Source organism: Schistocerca serialis, chromosome 3 (genome assembly GCF_023864345.2).
Source record: "Schistocerca serialis cubense isolate TAMUIC-IGC-003099 chromosome 3, iqSchSeri2.2, whole genome shotgun sequence".
NCBI lineage: Eukaryota > Metazoa > Arthropoda > Insecta > Orthoptera > Acrididae > Schistocerca > Schistocerca serialis.
The window spans coordinates 87,274,994-87,289,614 of NC_064640.1; the positions used below are offsets into that span (position 1 = coordinate 87,274,994).

The 14,621-nt window shown below is 38.6% G+C and overlaps 1 protein-coding gene across 2 annotated transcripts in view; it reads left to right on the forward strand.

The window, feature by feature from the left end:
• LOC126469753 (sodium-coupled neutral amino acid transporter 9-like) overlaps positions 1–14,621 on the forward strand; it is a 370,196-nt gene that overhangs the window by 303,603 nt on the left and 51,972 nt on the right. For both annotated transcript variants that reach the window (XM_050096967.1, XM_050096968.1), the window contains exons 8-9: positions 3,445–3,627; positions 3,725–3,936. In XM_050096967.1, the coding sequence (XP_049952924.1) occupies positions 3,445–3,627; positions 3,725–3,936 (395 nt within the window). The remainder of the gene's footprint in view (positions 1–3,444; positions 3,628–3,724; positions 3,937–14,621) is intronic.

The following is a 14,621-nucleotide window of genomic DNA, read 5'->3' on the forward strand; positions in this document are numbered from 1 at the left end:
AAATGGCTAAGCAGGGACGGCTAGAGGACAAATGTAAGGATGTAGAGGCCTATCTCACTAGTGGTAAGATAGATACCACCTACAGGAAAATTAAAGAGACCTTTGGAGATAAGAGAACGACTTGTATGAATATCAAGAGCTCAGATGGAAACCCAGTTCTAAGCAAAGAAGGGAAAGCAGAAAGGTGGAAGGAGTATATAGAGGGTCTATACAAGGGCGATGTACTTGAGGACAATATTATGGAAATGGAAGAGGATGTAGATGAAGATGAAATGGGAGATATGATACTGCGTGAAGAGTTTGACAGAGCACTGAAAGACCTGAGTCGAAACAAGGCCCCCGGAGTAGACAATATTCCACTGGAACTACTGACGGCCGTGGGAGAGCCAGTCCTGACAAAACTCTACCATCTGGTGAGCAAGATGTATGAAACAGGCGAAATACCCTCAGACTTCAAGAAGAATATAATAATTCCAATCCCAAAGAAAGCAGGTGTTGACAGATGTGAAAATTACCGAACTATCAGCTTAATAAGTCACAGCTGCAAAATACTAACACGAATTCTTTACAGACGAATGGAAAAACTAGTAGAAGCCAACCTCGGGGAAGATCAGTTTGGATTCCGTAGAAACACTGGAACACGTGAGGCAATACTGACCTTACGACTTACCTTAGAAGAAAGATTAAGGAAAGGCAAACCTACGTTTCTAGCATTTGTAGACTTAGAGAAAGCTTTTGACAATGTTGACTGGAATACTCTCTTTCAAATTCTAAAGGTGGCAGGGGTAAAATACAGGGAGTGAAAGGCTATTTACAATTTGTACAGAAACCAGATGGCAGTTATAAGAGTCGAGGGTCATGAAAGGGAAGCAGTGGTTGGGAAGGGAGTAAGACAGGGTTGTAGCCTCTCCCCGATGTTGTTCAATCTGTATATTGAGCAAGCAGTAAAGGAAACAAAAGAAAAATTCAGAGTAGGTATTAAAATTCATGGAGAAGAAATAAAAACTTTGAGGTTCGCCGATGACATTGTAATTCTGTCAGAGACAGCAAAGGACTTGGAAGAGCAGTTGAATGGAATGGACAGTGTCTTGAAAGGAGGATATAAGATGAACATCAACAAAAGCAAAACAAGGATAATGGAATGTAGTCAAATTAAGTCGGGTGATGCTGAGGGAATTAGATTAGGAAATGAGGCACTTAAAGTAGTAAAGGAGTTTTGCTATTTGGGGAGCAAAATAACTGATGATGGTCGAAGTAGAGAGGATATAAAATGTAGGCTGGCAATGGCAAGGAAAGCGTTTCTGAAGAAGAGAAATTTGTTAACATTCAGTATTAATTTAAGTGTCAGGAAGTCATTTCTGAAAGTATTCGTATGGAGTGTAGTTATGTATGGAAGCGAAACATGGACGATAAGTAGTTTGGACAAGAAGAGAATAGAAGCTTTCGAAATGTGGTGCTACAGAAGAATGCTGGAGATTAGATGGGTAGATCACATAACTAATGAGGAAGTATTGAATAGGATTGGGGAGAAGAGAAGTTTGTGGCACAACCTGACCAGAAGAAGGGATCGGTTGGTAGGACATGTTCTGAGGCATCAAGGGATCACCAATTTAGTATTGGAGGGCAGCGTGGAGGGTAAAAATCGTAGAGGGAGACCAAGAGATGAATACACTAAGCAGATTCAGAAGGATGTAGGTTGCAGTAGGTACTGGGAGATGAAAAAGCTTGCACAGGATAGAGTAGCATGGAGAGCTGCATCAGGCCAGTCTCGGGACTGAAGACCACAACAACAACAACACGCGAAGAAAAAAATTGGACAGGAAGAAAATTTTCTGAGCTTCTCAAATGGCTAAGTACAGCATTTCCTTTAATTTTTAGTATATTTACATGTTTTGGTGACAATCAAATAAACATCTTAACCATATTTGACATATTCTCAATTATTAATGGCTTGCAACTTCATACTCTGTTGTAGTTCTTCATACGAATAAAGAAGATAATCACTGAATGGAAGCAAAGATTTGTTCACCCCCCCTCCCCCCCCACTCGTCCCTCTCCCCCCCCCCCCCCCCCCCACCCCCACCACACACACACAGCAGTAAACTTGGCTGCCCCTCAAAATCCTAGTTGGTCATCTGCATGAGGTTATAACACAGTAGGATGTAGATGTTCCTAGGGGAAGTGTTTCTCCTGCCTGAGTTGGTCTGGGACCGCTTGATTTTGTCATCTGGCTTTAAATATTACAAAGTGTGAAATCAAAGTCATGAGTTCAAGTCTCCTTGAATTTTTAAACCGCATTTCAACTGTATGCTTACATTATCAGTCTTATGGAATCGCGAAGCTAATTCAATTCACTATCCAAACTACTAGTTACTGAATTTCTATGAAAGAGCTTGACAATGTCTGTCTATCCATGTACTGGCACTTTTAACTTGAAAGTTCACCCTACATTCAGTGGACAATGACACAGGTACCACCTGACAATTGTGCCTGTTAGAAGGGTATAGTGGTTGTTCATGAACTAAAAGCATGTGTTTGCAGTGAAACATCTGCAACATGTTATTCGCTTTGGCTCATTATTCGAAAGAAGGCAATAGAAGCAATTCAAAACATTTTTGCAATGTATGGAGTACGAGTCACAGGAGAAATCACATTAAAAAATGGTTTTCTCATTTCATGGACAATGTTTTGATGATGAGAATCAACTGTGCAATGTGTGAAATGAGAGCCATTGGAGAAATCATATCAAAAAATTGTTTTCTCATTTCAAGGTCAAAGTTAAGATGGTGATTCTCCACATTCAGGAAGACCTACGGCCTTTGATAGAAAACATTTAAATTGTTGAATCCATGATATTTCACATCATTGTACTCAATAACCAGAAAATGTGATGAACTGTGACCATTTAGTCTTTGTGAGAGATTTTCATTTGACGGGCAAGGTTTAAAATGCAGTTTTAAGAATACTGTTTGCTCTACTTCAGTGAAACAAAAATCATTGAGTGGCCATATCTGCATGTTTCCTTCAGCATTTCTATCTGATATTGTCATAAACAACAAGGATATACATAAAAAAAATCTCTGAAAAATTTTGATGAAAATTGTTTTAAAGCACCGAAGATTTCCTCTGCAGTACAGTGTAAAGCAAATTTTCTGTAATACTATGTACAATATATGCTGTAGTTAACATTAACAACAAAATATTTGTTGAGAACGCCCCTCAAAGCACTTTTAACATATTATTTGCAGCAATGTTTAAGGATACCATACACTGTGGGCATATGAAACCTGGCAGTTTTTATGTAATTAAAAGTAGCCTTATAATCCCAATGTTGTAAATATCATATTCTTTAATAGCTACACTTTAGTATTTTATATGTTTCCATTATTTTCAGACTGTAATGATGTCCTATATGTATGAATGACAGTTTATTTCTGATTTTAGTATTATGTATGCAGCATCCTGACCTGTATAATATAACTATGTCCATGAAGCATCCAGAAGAGGCTATAGCATTCCATCAGATTTGGGACCTGGAGAAAACAGTTCCAATTTTCTTAATTATAATTATAGCTCCTCTTATCAACATCAAATCAGCTACATTCTTCACTAAATTTAACTCATTAGGTAGGCTGTCTATTTTCACATATATAAACATAACAATGTGTCCATAGAAATGTAATGAACATTTGCTATGTATAATAAAAAAACTACTCTGTTTCAGGTACACTTTCCATTATGTATCTTCTAATTTTTGTTTTTGTCAAAGCCAGCAAGTGGGGTATTAATGTACAGCTCTCTGATAGTGAGAGCCCATCTTACGTCCCACCATTTTCGTCTAGTTTTCCAGCACTATCTGGAATGTTAGCACTTTCTCTTTTCATTCACAACATTATAATTAGCATAATGAGGAACAACAAACACCAGGAAAACAATGTAAGTCATTTCAGTCTTACTTAATTTCATTATGCATATGATGCTCTGTATTCATTACCTATGCTCATCAAATATTCACAAATTCATGACAACAAATTTTTATGTCAAGGTTCTGCTAACAGTTCACTTATAAGAGAAATAAATGATTAATTTAGAAAAATAAATAGCAGTATTAATCGCATGAAATTATATGTTTCAAAGACATGTTAAGTCTCAACTTTATCTATGACAATGAATATAATCCAAGTTAAGGTGCTTTTCCAATGATGGAGAACCTCTGCAATACTTATATGAATTAAGAAGGGGAGCCTCAAAATGGGTTGAGGCATAAATTGGAGTTGGTATTAGGGAGGGATATACACTAGGGTATCTCTTGCAGCTGTGTTAGCTGTGGTGCCAGGTTAGCACAGTAGTTAGCACTTCTGCAGAGGATCTAGGTTCAAATCAAGGCTCTGGTACCAGTTTTAATTGATTATCATAAACAGCAGTACCTTTGTGGTTCAGTTCTTTGGTATGCTAGTTATAATAATGAAAGATGCAAATGCAAAAATTTTATATGTGCATCTATTGTGGTATAAACCATAATCTTCGTTTATATGATGCCTCATAATCTGCTTGATCTATAGATTACTCTATTTCTTTCAAAATTAAGCATTTGGCTGCCATCCAAGCTGTGTTCAGCAAACACCAATTTAACTTTTTCTCCAGGATCAATGTATCTGACATGTCCAAAGCAGCATTGTAAGTGCAACATGCACTGATCTCCAGTATTGTGTAGAGCACTTTTTTTTTTTATCCAAATTTCATTGGTGATCAGTTTATCTTACACTCTTGTTTGTATTCCACCAACATCAGGTTAGCACAAATACTTCATGATTATTCGTAATGGCAATATATTTCATAAACAGTTTCTTAAAAAACATACACATTAATTTTCTGCATACCACAATTCTGAAAAAGGAATTAATTATTTGCAGTTCTTAGAGTGAGCCATCAGAAACATTCAATATGGCAAAAAGTAAAAACACCAATATTAAGTGCACACTAACAGACATAATTCATACTTGTAATAATCAAAGAACCTATAATAAAGATATTTGGCATAGAGATGTTGACATGATGATTGCTAACTGTGAACATTTTACGGAAGAGCGGATGACTACACATAGCTGTTCATTGGTTGAATTCTGTCCACTGACTGATTATTTGTGTGTGGGGGGGTAGTATATGTAGACTGGAATAATTATATTTTGTTTTCTTTGTAATTAGATATTAATTTATAAAACTATAGGGTGAAAGTTTGAGTAGATAATCTACAAGGCCCAACAATGATTTTGTTTAACTAAAATATAGATGATTAGAAAAGTATAAAAGTTTACAGTGATATTTGATTAGCACACTATATGCCTTTGTGGTAGATTACCAACTTCATGAAGAATAGCCACATCTGAAATTTCACTAATTTATTCAAATTCTTAATTAGAGGCTTAATTACAGAAGAGTGTTATTTGATTCATAAAAATTAGGGCAACAAAAGTGTAATGTCAAGTCCTGGACTCTAACAAGCAGATGGCTCAAATGCCAAAAGTAATTTCAAATGTGGCTGAAATTTAATTGTTGTTGTTGTTGTTGTGGTCTTCAGTCCTGAGACTGGTTTGATGCAGCTCTCCATGCTACTCTATCCTGTGCAAGCTTTTTCATCTCCCAGTACCTACTGCAACCTACATCCTTCTGAATCTGCTTAGTGTATTCATCTCTTGGTCTCCCTCTACGATTTTTACCCTCCACGCTGCCCTCCAATACTAAATTGGTGATCCCTTGATGCCTCAGAACATGTCCTACCAACCGATCCCTTCTTCTGGTCAAGTTGTGCCACAAACTTCTCTTCTCCCCAATCCTATTCAAAACTTCCTCATTAGTTATGTGATCTACCCATCTAATCTTCAGCATTCTTCTGTAGCACCACATTTCGAAAGCTTCTATTCTCTTCTTGTCCAAACTATTTATCGTCCATGTTTCACTTCCATACATGGCTACACTCCATACGAATACTTTCAGAAATGACTTCCTGACACTTAAATCAATACAGGATGTTAACAAATTTCTCTTCTTCAGAAACGCTTTCCTTGCCATTGCCAGCCTACATTTTATATCCTCTCTACTTCGACCATCATCAGTTATTTTGCTCCCCAAATAGCAAAACTCCTTTACTACTTTAAGTGCCTCATTTCCTAATCTAATTCCCTCAGCATCACCCGACTTAATTAGACTACATTCCATTATCCTTGTTTTGCTTTTGTTGATGTTCATCTTATATCCTCCTTTCAAGACACTGTCCATTCCATTCAACTGCTCTTCCAAGTCCTTTGCTGTCTCTGACAGAATTACAATGTCATCAGCGAACCTCAAAGTTTTTATTTCTTCTCCATGGATTTTAATACCTACTCCGAATTTTTCTTTTGTTTCCTTTACTGCTTGCTCAATATACAGATTGAACAACATCGGGGAGAGGCTACAACCCTGTCTTACTCCCTTCCCAACCACTGCTTCCCTTTCATGTCCCTCGACTCTTATAACTGCCATCTGGTTTCTGTACAAATTGTAAATAGCCTTTCGCTCCCTGTATTTTACCCCTGCCACCTTCAGAATTTGAAAGAGAGTATTCCAGTCAACATTGTCAAAAGCTTTCACTAAGTCTACAAATGCTAGAAACGTAGGTTTGCCTTTCCTTAATCTTTCTTCTAAGATAAGTCGTAAGGTCAGTATTGCCTCACGTGTTCCAGTGTTTCTACGGAATCCAAATATTATTTAAGGTAATTAGTCTTCAGAAAAATGAAACAGGTTGCCAGAAAGCATGAAATCAATATGCATAAATACTGAAAGAAATTTATTTGGACTTGTAAATGTGAAGAGACTTCGGCTACACAATTAATTAGGAACAATGAAAATTTGTGCCATGCCAGGACCCAAAGGAGGATTTCCCATTCATCACAAGTGATCGCGGTAACCACTTTGGTTATCTGAACACACCTCCAGGACTGACCCAAACTTCCATATGTCACTGTGTGTCTACGTCCTGCACTCGCACAGTTGCTGTGGTCCCCACACAGGAAGACACTTTTATTATTATTTTTATGGCCTAGTCTAGGCAGGAAAAAATTTTTGCAATGTCTGTGTCAGTGACTTTTGGAAGTTTGGGTTGGTCCTGGAGGCATATTCGTGTAGCTGAAGTAGTTCAGGCAATTGCTTGCAGTAAGGGGAAATCCAGTTTGAGTCCTGATCCAGCACAAAGTTTCATTGTTATGGATCAATTGTGCAGCTGAAGCCTAATCATATTCACAATTCCAGATAAATTTCTTTCATTTCATATAGCTGTCAATCGCCACAGTGTCTGTGTGCAGTACAACATATGACACAGATGTTGTAAATACCACTGTATAAACAGTTTCAAATAAAAGATAAGGAAAAAATAGTTGTTTAAGAGGAGTGAAACACTAGGAGGTGGATTACCTCCACTCTGCTATGTTTCAAGATGAAAGGCATTTGCAGATGAGATTCTTTCCCAAGCTAATTATATCTCTAAAAATTTGTGGTGGTGAGAAGATAATTTTGGTATTGTATTGTTTCGAATGTTTGCAATCTTGGGTGTTAGTGGTCATACATAGGGCAGAAATGCTTGTTGCTTGCTCTCTTCCTCAGTTATTTCAGTACAGCATGTTGTTTGCAAGGCTTTAACAGTTTTTGTCTCATTATAGTCATTCTTTAAGATGGTCCCTCTAAGGTGTTGCAGCTCAGTAGATAGGCATTCATGCTCACTTGTATCCCAAGCTAGAAGGATTGAGATTCTTAAAACACCAGTGGTGCTTCCCAAGCTAGAAGGATTGAGATTCTTAAAACACCAGTGGTGCTATATTGTATTGGATATTTGTAGTCTCATTCTAAAGTTTATGATCTCTCGTATAAGATCAATATGTCAAATGACTTTATCCAGGTCTTTCCTGACATGTGGCTACACAACAATGGTGTTGTCAATGTATCTCTAGAAGTAGTCAAGTTTGGGCATGTCATTTCCTCATAATGCTACAAATACAGATTGGCAACCCTGGGACCACATGAGACCCCATGTTCACATTGTCCCCTTCCTCAGGCACCATACAGAAAATAAGTGGTGGTGGACAACTTGCTACAACTGTGGTTCCAGCAAAGTTTTCAGAGGTGGTAGATGAGTATCAACATTAGGTTGAACCTTATGAATAGATACTCTTTCCCGTGGTTCCATGTTCTTCAGAAACATCACAAACTTCTATAATTTCTTACAACTAACAGCTTCAGTAATTCTACCATGTATGTGTCCATCCAGTCTATAGGTCTGAGATCTGATAATATTTTGCATAAACTGTATCTGTATAGCTATAAGACACTCAATATGATTTAATTATGATGTATTTTGTAATGACAACCATTAACTAAAGATATTTTGCACCTAAATAAAGTTACTGAGTGAGGTGCTGCAGCTATGACAGTACCTAACAGTTACTGCTGAGTAGTTGCTCTTCTAAATAGCACCCTGTACAAGCAAACCAGTTGCATCTTTATGTGTGGTTAGTCATACTTTAGGTACTTGGGTTATGCATGGCTCTGTTTAAAAAGAATAGCTCAATGTAATCATAGGGTCATGCCACCCCCATCTGCTTTCATGTCCTGCAGCTAATTTACCACAAACAATAACCTGTAACTATGATCCTGCAGTCAAATAGTGTACACATTGGCTAGAACTGCAAGTTAATAAAATATACAGAAATGCAAAATAAAAGATAAATGACTAATCTAATAACAAGGATTCTATTCTACCATCTGCAGTTGATGTAGACTACACATAATGATGTTGAATAATGTTTATTCAAGAAAGGACATCTCAAATAAGTTAGACATGGTCCTACAATATTTGATTAAAATATAGGCAGGAAATACTCTTATCAGATGCAGTAAAGTAATATTGAGAACGTTACAAGAATGGTAGCAAAATCCCCAAACTAAATAGTCATCAAAGATATGCATACTAAATCCATTTCATAATCACAACACATGGAACATTGATCAGCTCAAAACAATTAATAGTTCAACATGATGATTCACAAATTATCACATGTGATGCACAGAATAGTAATTCACACTCTGTCTATTCTCATTTTCATAAATCAAGCAGAAGTAGTTTGTTCTAGGTACTCTGGAGCACATTCAGATCTCTTGTGAGTTAGAGATCCTTCAAAAGTTAAAGTATTGTATCGGCCATTCACCACCCAGAATCAATAACCTATATGACTGAATCACACATGTTACCATATGCAGATCAGCCTTCTACCATCACCTGACATAAAGTGCCCAGAATTGCTCCCTTGAGCTCTTCACTCTAGAAGCCCCAATCTCCACTTGACTCCTGTAGTGTTCCACTACTGTTTGCTTTTCGACTGGCTGAATGCCATTCCCACCAAATGTAAATCATTCTTACATCCTACAGACATGATTTGACTCACCTTGACCACTTTCCTGCACTAAACTAATATGTTATAACAATATTTAAATAAGGGAAATGTTATAAAAATTTGGTTACATTCATATCATTTATAATAAATGTAAGTAAGAGTCGGGTCAAAAATAATGACGCCAGCATTCTTGCACAAGTTTGTTCATGACGAATGACAACAGCTTGTCCTTAAATATTGCTTACATAAATATTTATGCCTTCTCAACAGAAGTGTCTTTTAGTTTTCTTTTCAATTGTGGTGTCCACTAACACATGCAACTGATCACCTTTAAATTAGCATAGTTTTTTAATAGCTCTTGCAATCAATATTTACATAAAATTTCTGGCAAAATAGTAAACAGTTCAATAAACAAATTCACAAGTATGACAAAATATGAAGTATTCATGCTGTTTCCATTTTCTGTGTCATTGTGGAGGATATGATGTTCTGGAAAACATTTGCATAATGAAAAGATATCAAAAACGTAATCAATCAAGAAATGAAATAGGTACAGGTACTTAGCTTTCAGTGATAATAGCTATACTGCAATGTTATTATCTTTCATTCTTCTAAAGATATTGATATTATTGTTCTGTCATTGAATGCACCTCATTTTTCTGGAATCACCAATTTCTTCAGATTTGCATTTGATACTTGACTGTAAATTGTTATAGACTCTCAAAGATGCCATCTTTCGGCTTGTCTCAGAGTTTGCCATTTCTAGTCATTCCACACTCTGCTAAGTGAGTGACCATTGTCTAGTTCCTTCATATGGGCTTTACCCACATCAGGTCTTTGCCCTGAGCTGGGCTAGAGTGGCCACTGAAATACACCTTACCATGTATCATTTCTGGGCAGCCAATTAGATCACCTAAATATGCATAACAGTACACAGTACAAATAAGAACTAATCTTGCACCTAATTTATCAGCTAGTAACATTATGAATCCTTCATTGGTAAATGGGCCATGAGCAAATGTACTGCATATTTGGTGTCCCTCCACAGCTTATCACTTTGATACCCAACTTAAATGATGTAATGATAAACACAACTGTTGGGTTGACTAGCAAGAATTTCCACTTTGTGATGACAACAGAGTCTACCTTGACATCTGTACTTATCATTTGTTGAGTGTTTCATTGTCCAGAAGTGACACATGGAACCAATTCTGAGCATCATGGCCTTGAAAGCCACAGCCTTCAGTGAGCAGATAATCACTAGTATTTGTTGATGGAGCACTAAACAGTTGAGGCTACATCTAGTGCACTATCCTGATCATTCACAGACCTTAGAGTTTAATGTCCTGCTAATGATGAAGCAATGCCATTTCCTGTAATGTCATGAATATTTACTTCTGTAATATGACAATGACTGTGCACACAGTTCTTATTATACCTAACATGGTCTCCAGGATGTTTGTCAGTGCCCCTGGTCACTATGACTGACATACTAGCCCCTCAATGAATATGTGTAGGGTATTATGAGATGGCAGCTGGCCCATTCTGCATTATTAACAACCCACATTGACCAGTTGTTACATCAAGTGGCAGAAGCTTGAGACTGTTTCCCAAGGTAACACTAACTTATTTATAATGCTCTGTGTTTAAGTCCGTAGGATTGCATTGTAAATATGACATTTAAAAATTAGTATCTATTACAGTCCATCCAAGGGTGTGTGATCCCATAATCATGATCAAATCTGGTGTGCTATTTGTACAATATGAGAATAGAACTTTGTCCATCTAGGACTTTCATCTCAGGATGCTCATTTCCTTATTTGCCACTAGTGTTGTGGAATATTTAACATTATTCGTGTGTAAAAAATTATCCCTATAGAAAAGAAAAAAACTGAAATTTTACTTCATTATAGATACAAATAGTTTATTTTCAGGGCCAGTCTTATACTGAATTTAAGAAAAAACATCCTATTGCTTGCTTACATTCTCCAGTCATTTCACTTCTCATTTTTCTTCCTCTTAATCAATTTTTACTTCTTTGCCTTTCCTTCCTCTGAACTGAAGAGCTAAGCAGTGATCCACCTTGTACCATCTTTCACCTCCTGCTCAGTTCCCCTATTATCTTGGTCCCCTCCATCCTAGGTCTCTTTCAAAACTGGGATCTGCATGACATGATCCTCCTTCCCAACATCCAAAACTAGTAGTTACGAAAGATAGATATTTTTTTTAAAGGCTCCTACTGGCAATACTGTAACTTTGCCTCCTAAAGATAGGCCAGCTAATATGCTTCCTTGCAATGTAGCAATTTTCTATGTGCATTCTTTTCAACACGTAAGCTACAAGAGCAATGATGTATTTATTAACTTATATACCATACCACAGCTGTAGACAAGTTTATAACCTCTTGAAGTGCAAAATATGGTGGTGTTCAAATAACTGGAAATTTTCGAGATCAACTGATGACTCATTATATTAATTAATGTGAAATATGACATTACTGTCAATCTGGAGAGCCACGACTGCAAAATTATTTTTTTTCTTCTTTTGTTATACCTCACAACACTGACTTTCTTCAGCTGTGATCCACAGCCATCCTTAGCTAATCTTTGCAGTGTCAGAAACCTAGTGAGGTAGAGGTAAATATGTTGTATCATAACATTTGTCTACCTATGTCATGAAGCTTCTCAGACTGCAGTACTGATCTGAAGATCACTCTTGATCATAGGTGAAACTAGTCAGTGTAAAAATAAAACCAATGGTTGTTGTTGTTGTGGCAGACAACAGGAATGAACACTGGATTTTGAATCTGTTTGATACAACACATGGCAGCAGAACATATGATAACATGAAACGACGTAGAGGTGACACAAAGTCAGGAGCATAACAACATCTAAATCTTGAGGGCTGCACAATAGTTAAAAGTTGACAACTCAGCATAGACAGAGAGTAGGAGTCTCATGACAGCCTAGGTATAGACATCTGTAGACATCACCAGTGTTGGCAGTGCTAGTTTTGAGTCAATGCAGCCAGCCAGCGTTGTAGACTCACACTGCAGGCCAATGATGGAACCTCTAGTGTTGGTCCCTACATTCATGGCTAGCAGACCTTAGCTCAGTGCAGTGAGCAACATCTGTGGTGTGTCAGCATGACAAGTTACTGGTGCCGCATACAATTCTCGAGTGAGGCAGATGGCAAAAGGTAGTGATAAGTGTCAGTCTACCACACCAACCGACTACTGGGCCTGGCTCCATGCTGCACAGAGAGAGAGGTGTATGGCCACCATTGCTTCCGCAGCCCCTCTCGTGGTAGAGGCTCCAGGTGCCCCTGGTCAGTGGGGACCTGAATATAGGGCTGGAAGTGGCCTACCGGAGGGGACTACATCAGTTGGACAGCAGTGGCACCATGGATGAAGTGGCAGACACTGGAGGCGACGTCATGATGACTGGGGTCCAGAGCGGTGGCTGCTTCTCTGGTGCACACTCCAGGAGCATCTGTAGCTGTGTTAACTTGATGCAAAGTGTCAGTCTGCCCCATGGTGGGGAAGCCAGTGGCAAGACCAGTCTTGCCCCCTGTGGCTGCAATAGCATGGAGCAACTAACAATGGAATGAGAGGGGGCAGGTGGAGGAGGATGGAGGGAGGGGTTCAAGGATGAACTCTTCTTTCTCTGTAGGATGTGAAAATGGGGTAGGATGGAAGGATTGGGAAGAAAAAGATTGCAGGGTGCAGGTGTGTAACCAGAGCAGGTTCTGATGTCGGGTGACAGTCCAGTCTTCATTATCAAGCCTAAAAATCCTACGCTCTCATTGCTGATGAATGGTGGCTGGGAACAACCTATCTTATCAGCCAAACTCCTAGGAGCACACCCACATGCCAGACTGGAACTTTGGGGTGGTAGGAGGAAATGGGGGTTTGGCTGCAAGCAGGAGTAGATGCAGAAGAGAATGGGGTTGATGTCTATGTGAAAGCTCTGATGGGCTCTTGGCGCTGAATGGTGTCACCCAAAATGAACTTAAAAAAATGTTAGGTTGTCTTCTATGGAAGCATCTTAGACTTACTTCTTAATATGCTGTTTGAATATCCAGACAATCCTCTCTGCCTCTCCATTCGATTTGGGATGAAAAAATGTGCTTGGTCACTAATGTCTATGGTAGGCCTTCAGAGGTGAAAACCTTTGAGAATGCTGTCATTGTGTATTCCACTGTGGTTGTAAAGCAGTTAAAATGTATGGGAACCTGGAAAAATTGTCAGTTATGGTGAGTCATGTGATATTCAGGAACAGGCCTGCAAAATCAAGGTGCACTCTTACTCAAAGTTTGATGGCTGCTGGTCAAGATGAAAAAGCCTGACATGGGTCTGCCTGCTGTTCCACACATCTGTTGCATTGACGGACTAGGCTCTCTATTTCCCAGTCAATGCCCAGCCAATAAGTATGGAACTGAGCAAACAGTTTGGTCCTGAAAGCACCCCAATGTCCCTCATGCAGCAAATGTAGGATCTGTTGTCATAAGGCTGTTGGATTCACTACGTACAGTGCAGTGTGGTCTCTGGCTAAAAGGAGCAAATGGTGTCACAGCCCATAGTGGTGGCAAAGAGGTTCTGTCCACCTGTGCAAGATGAAGGTGTGAACTTGTTTGAGAATGGTGTCGACCTCTGTGATGGTGGTGATGTGAGCTCTCATAATGGTAAAATTGTCCACAGCTTATTGAGCCTCATCATCCAGACAGAAACAAAGAATTTCCTCTTGATCAAACTTTTAGTCTGGCCCCAGGGGTAGGCAAAAAAGAGTGTTCACTTTTGTGAGGTGAGATGTGCTTCTGAAATGGTTTTCATAGGTACATCCTGAGAGGAACATAGCCAAGTGCTGGAGCCACAGAGCAGTATGATCTGGAACATGAACTGTTGTGTTGGACAATGAGATCAATGTCTTATGGTCTATTGTCATGTGGAATTTGGTGCCATACAGAGGAAAAATTTCTTCAAAGTCAATTGCATTACCAGCGCCTCTTTCTCAATCTGAGAGTGCTTAAATTGTGCGGAGATGAGGGTTTTTGAAGTGTACGCAATGGGATGCTCTGAACCATCAGCCTCTCAGTGAGTGAGGACAGCCACCACCCCATAGTTCAACATGTCTGTTGAAACCACTAACTGCTTCCTAGATTGGAAAGTCACTGGATAAGATGCTGAGAGTAGACACTGTTTGA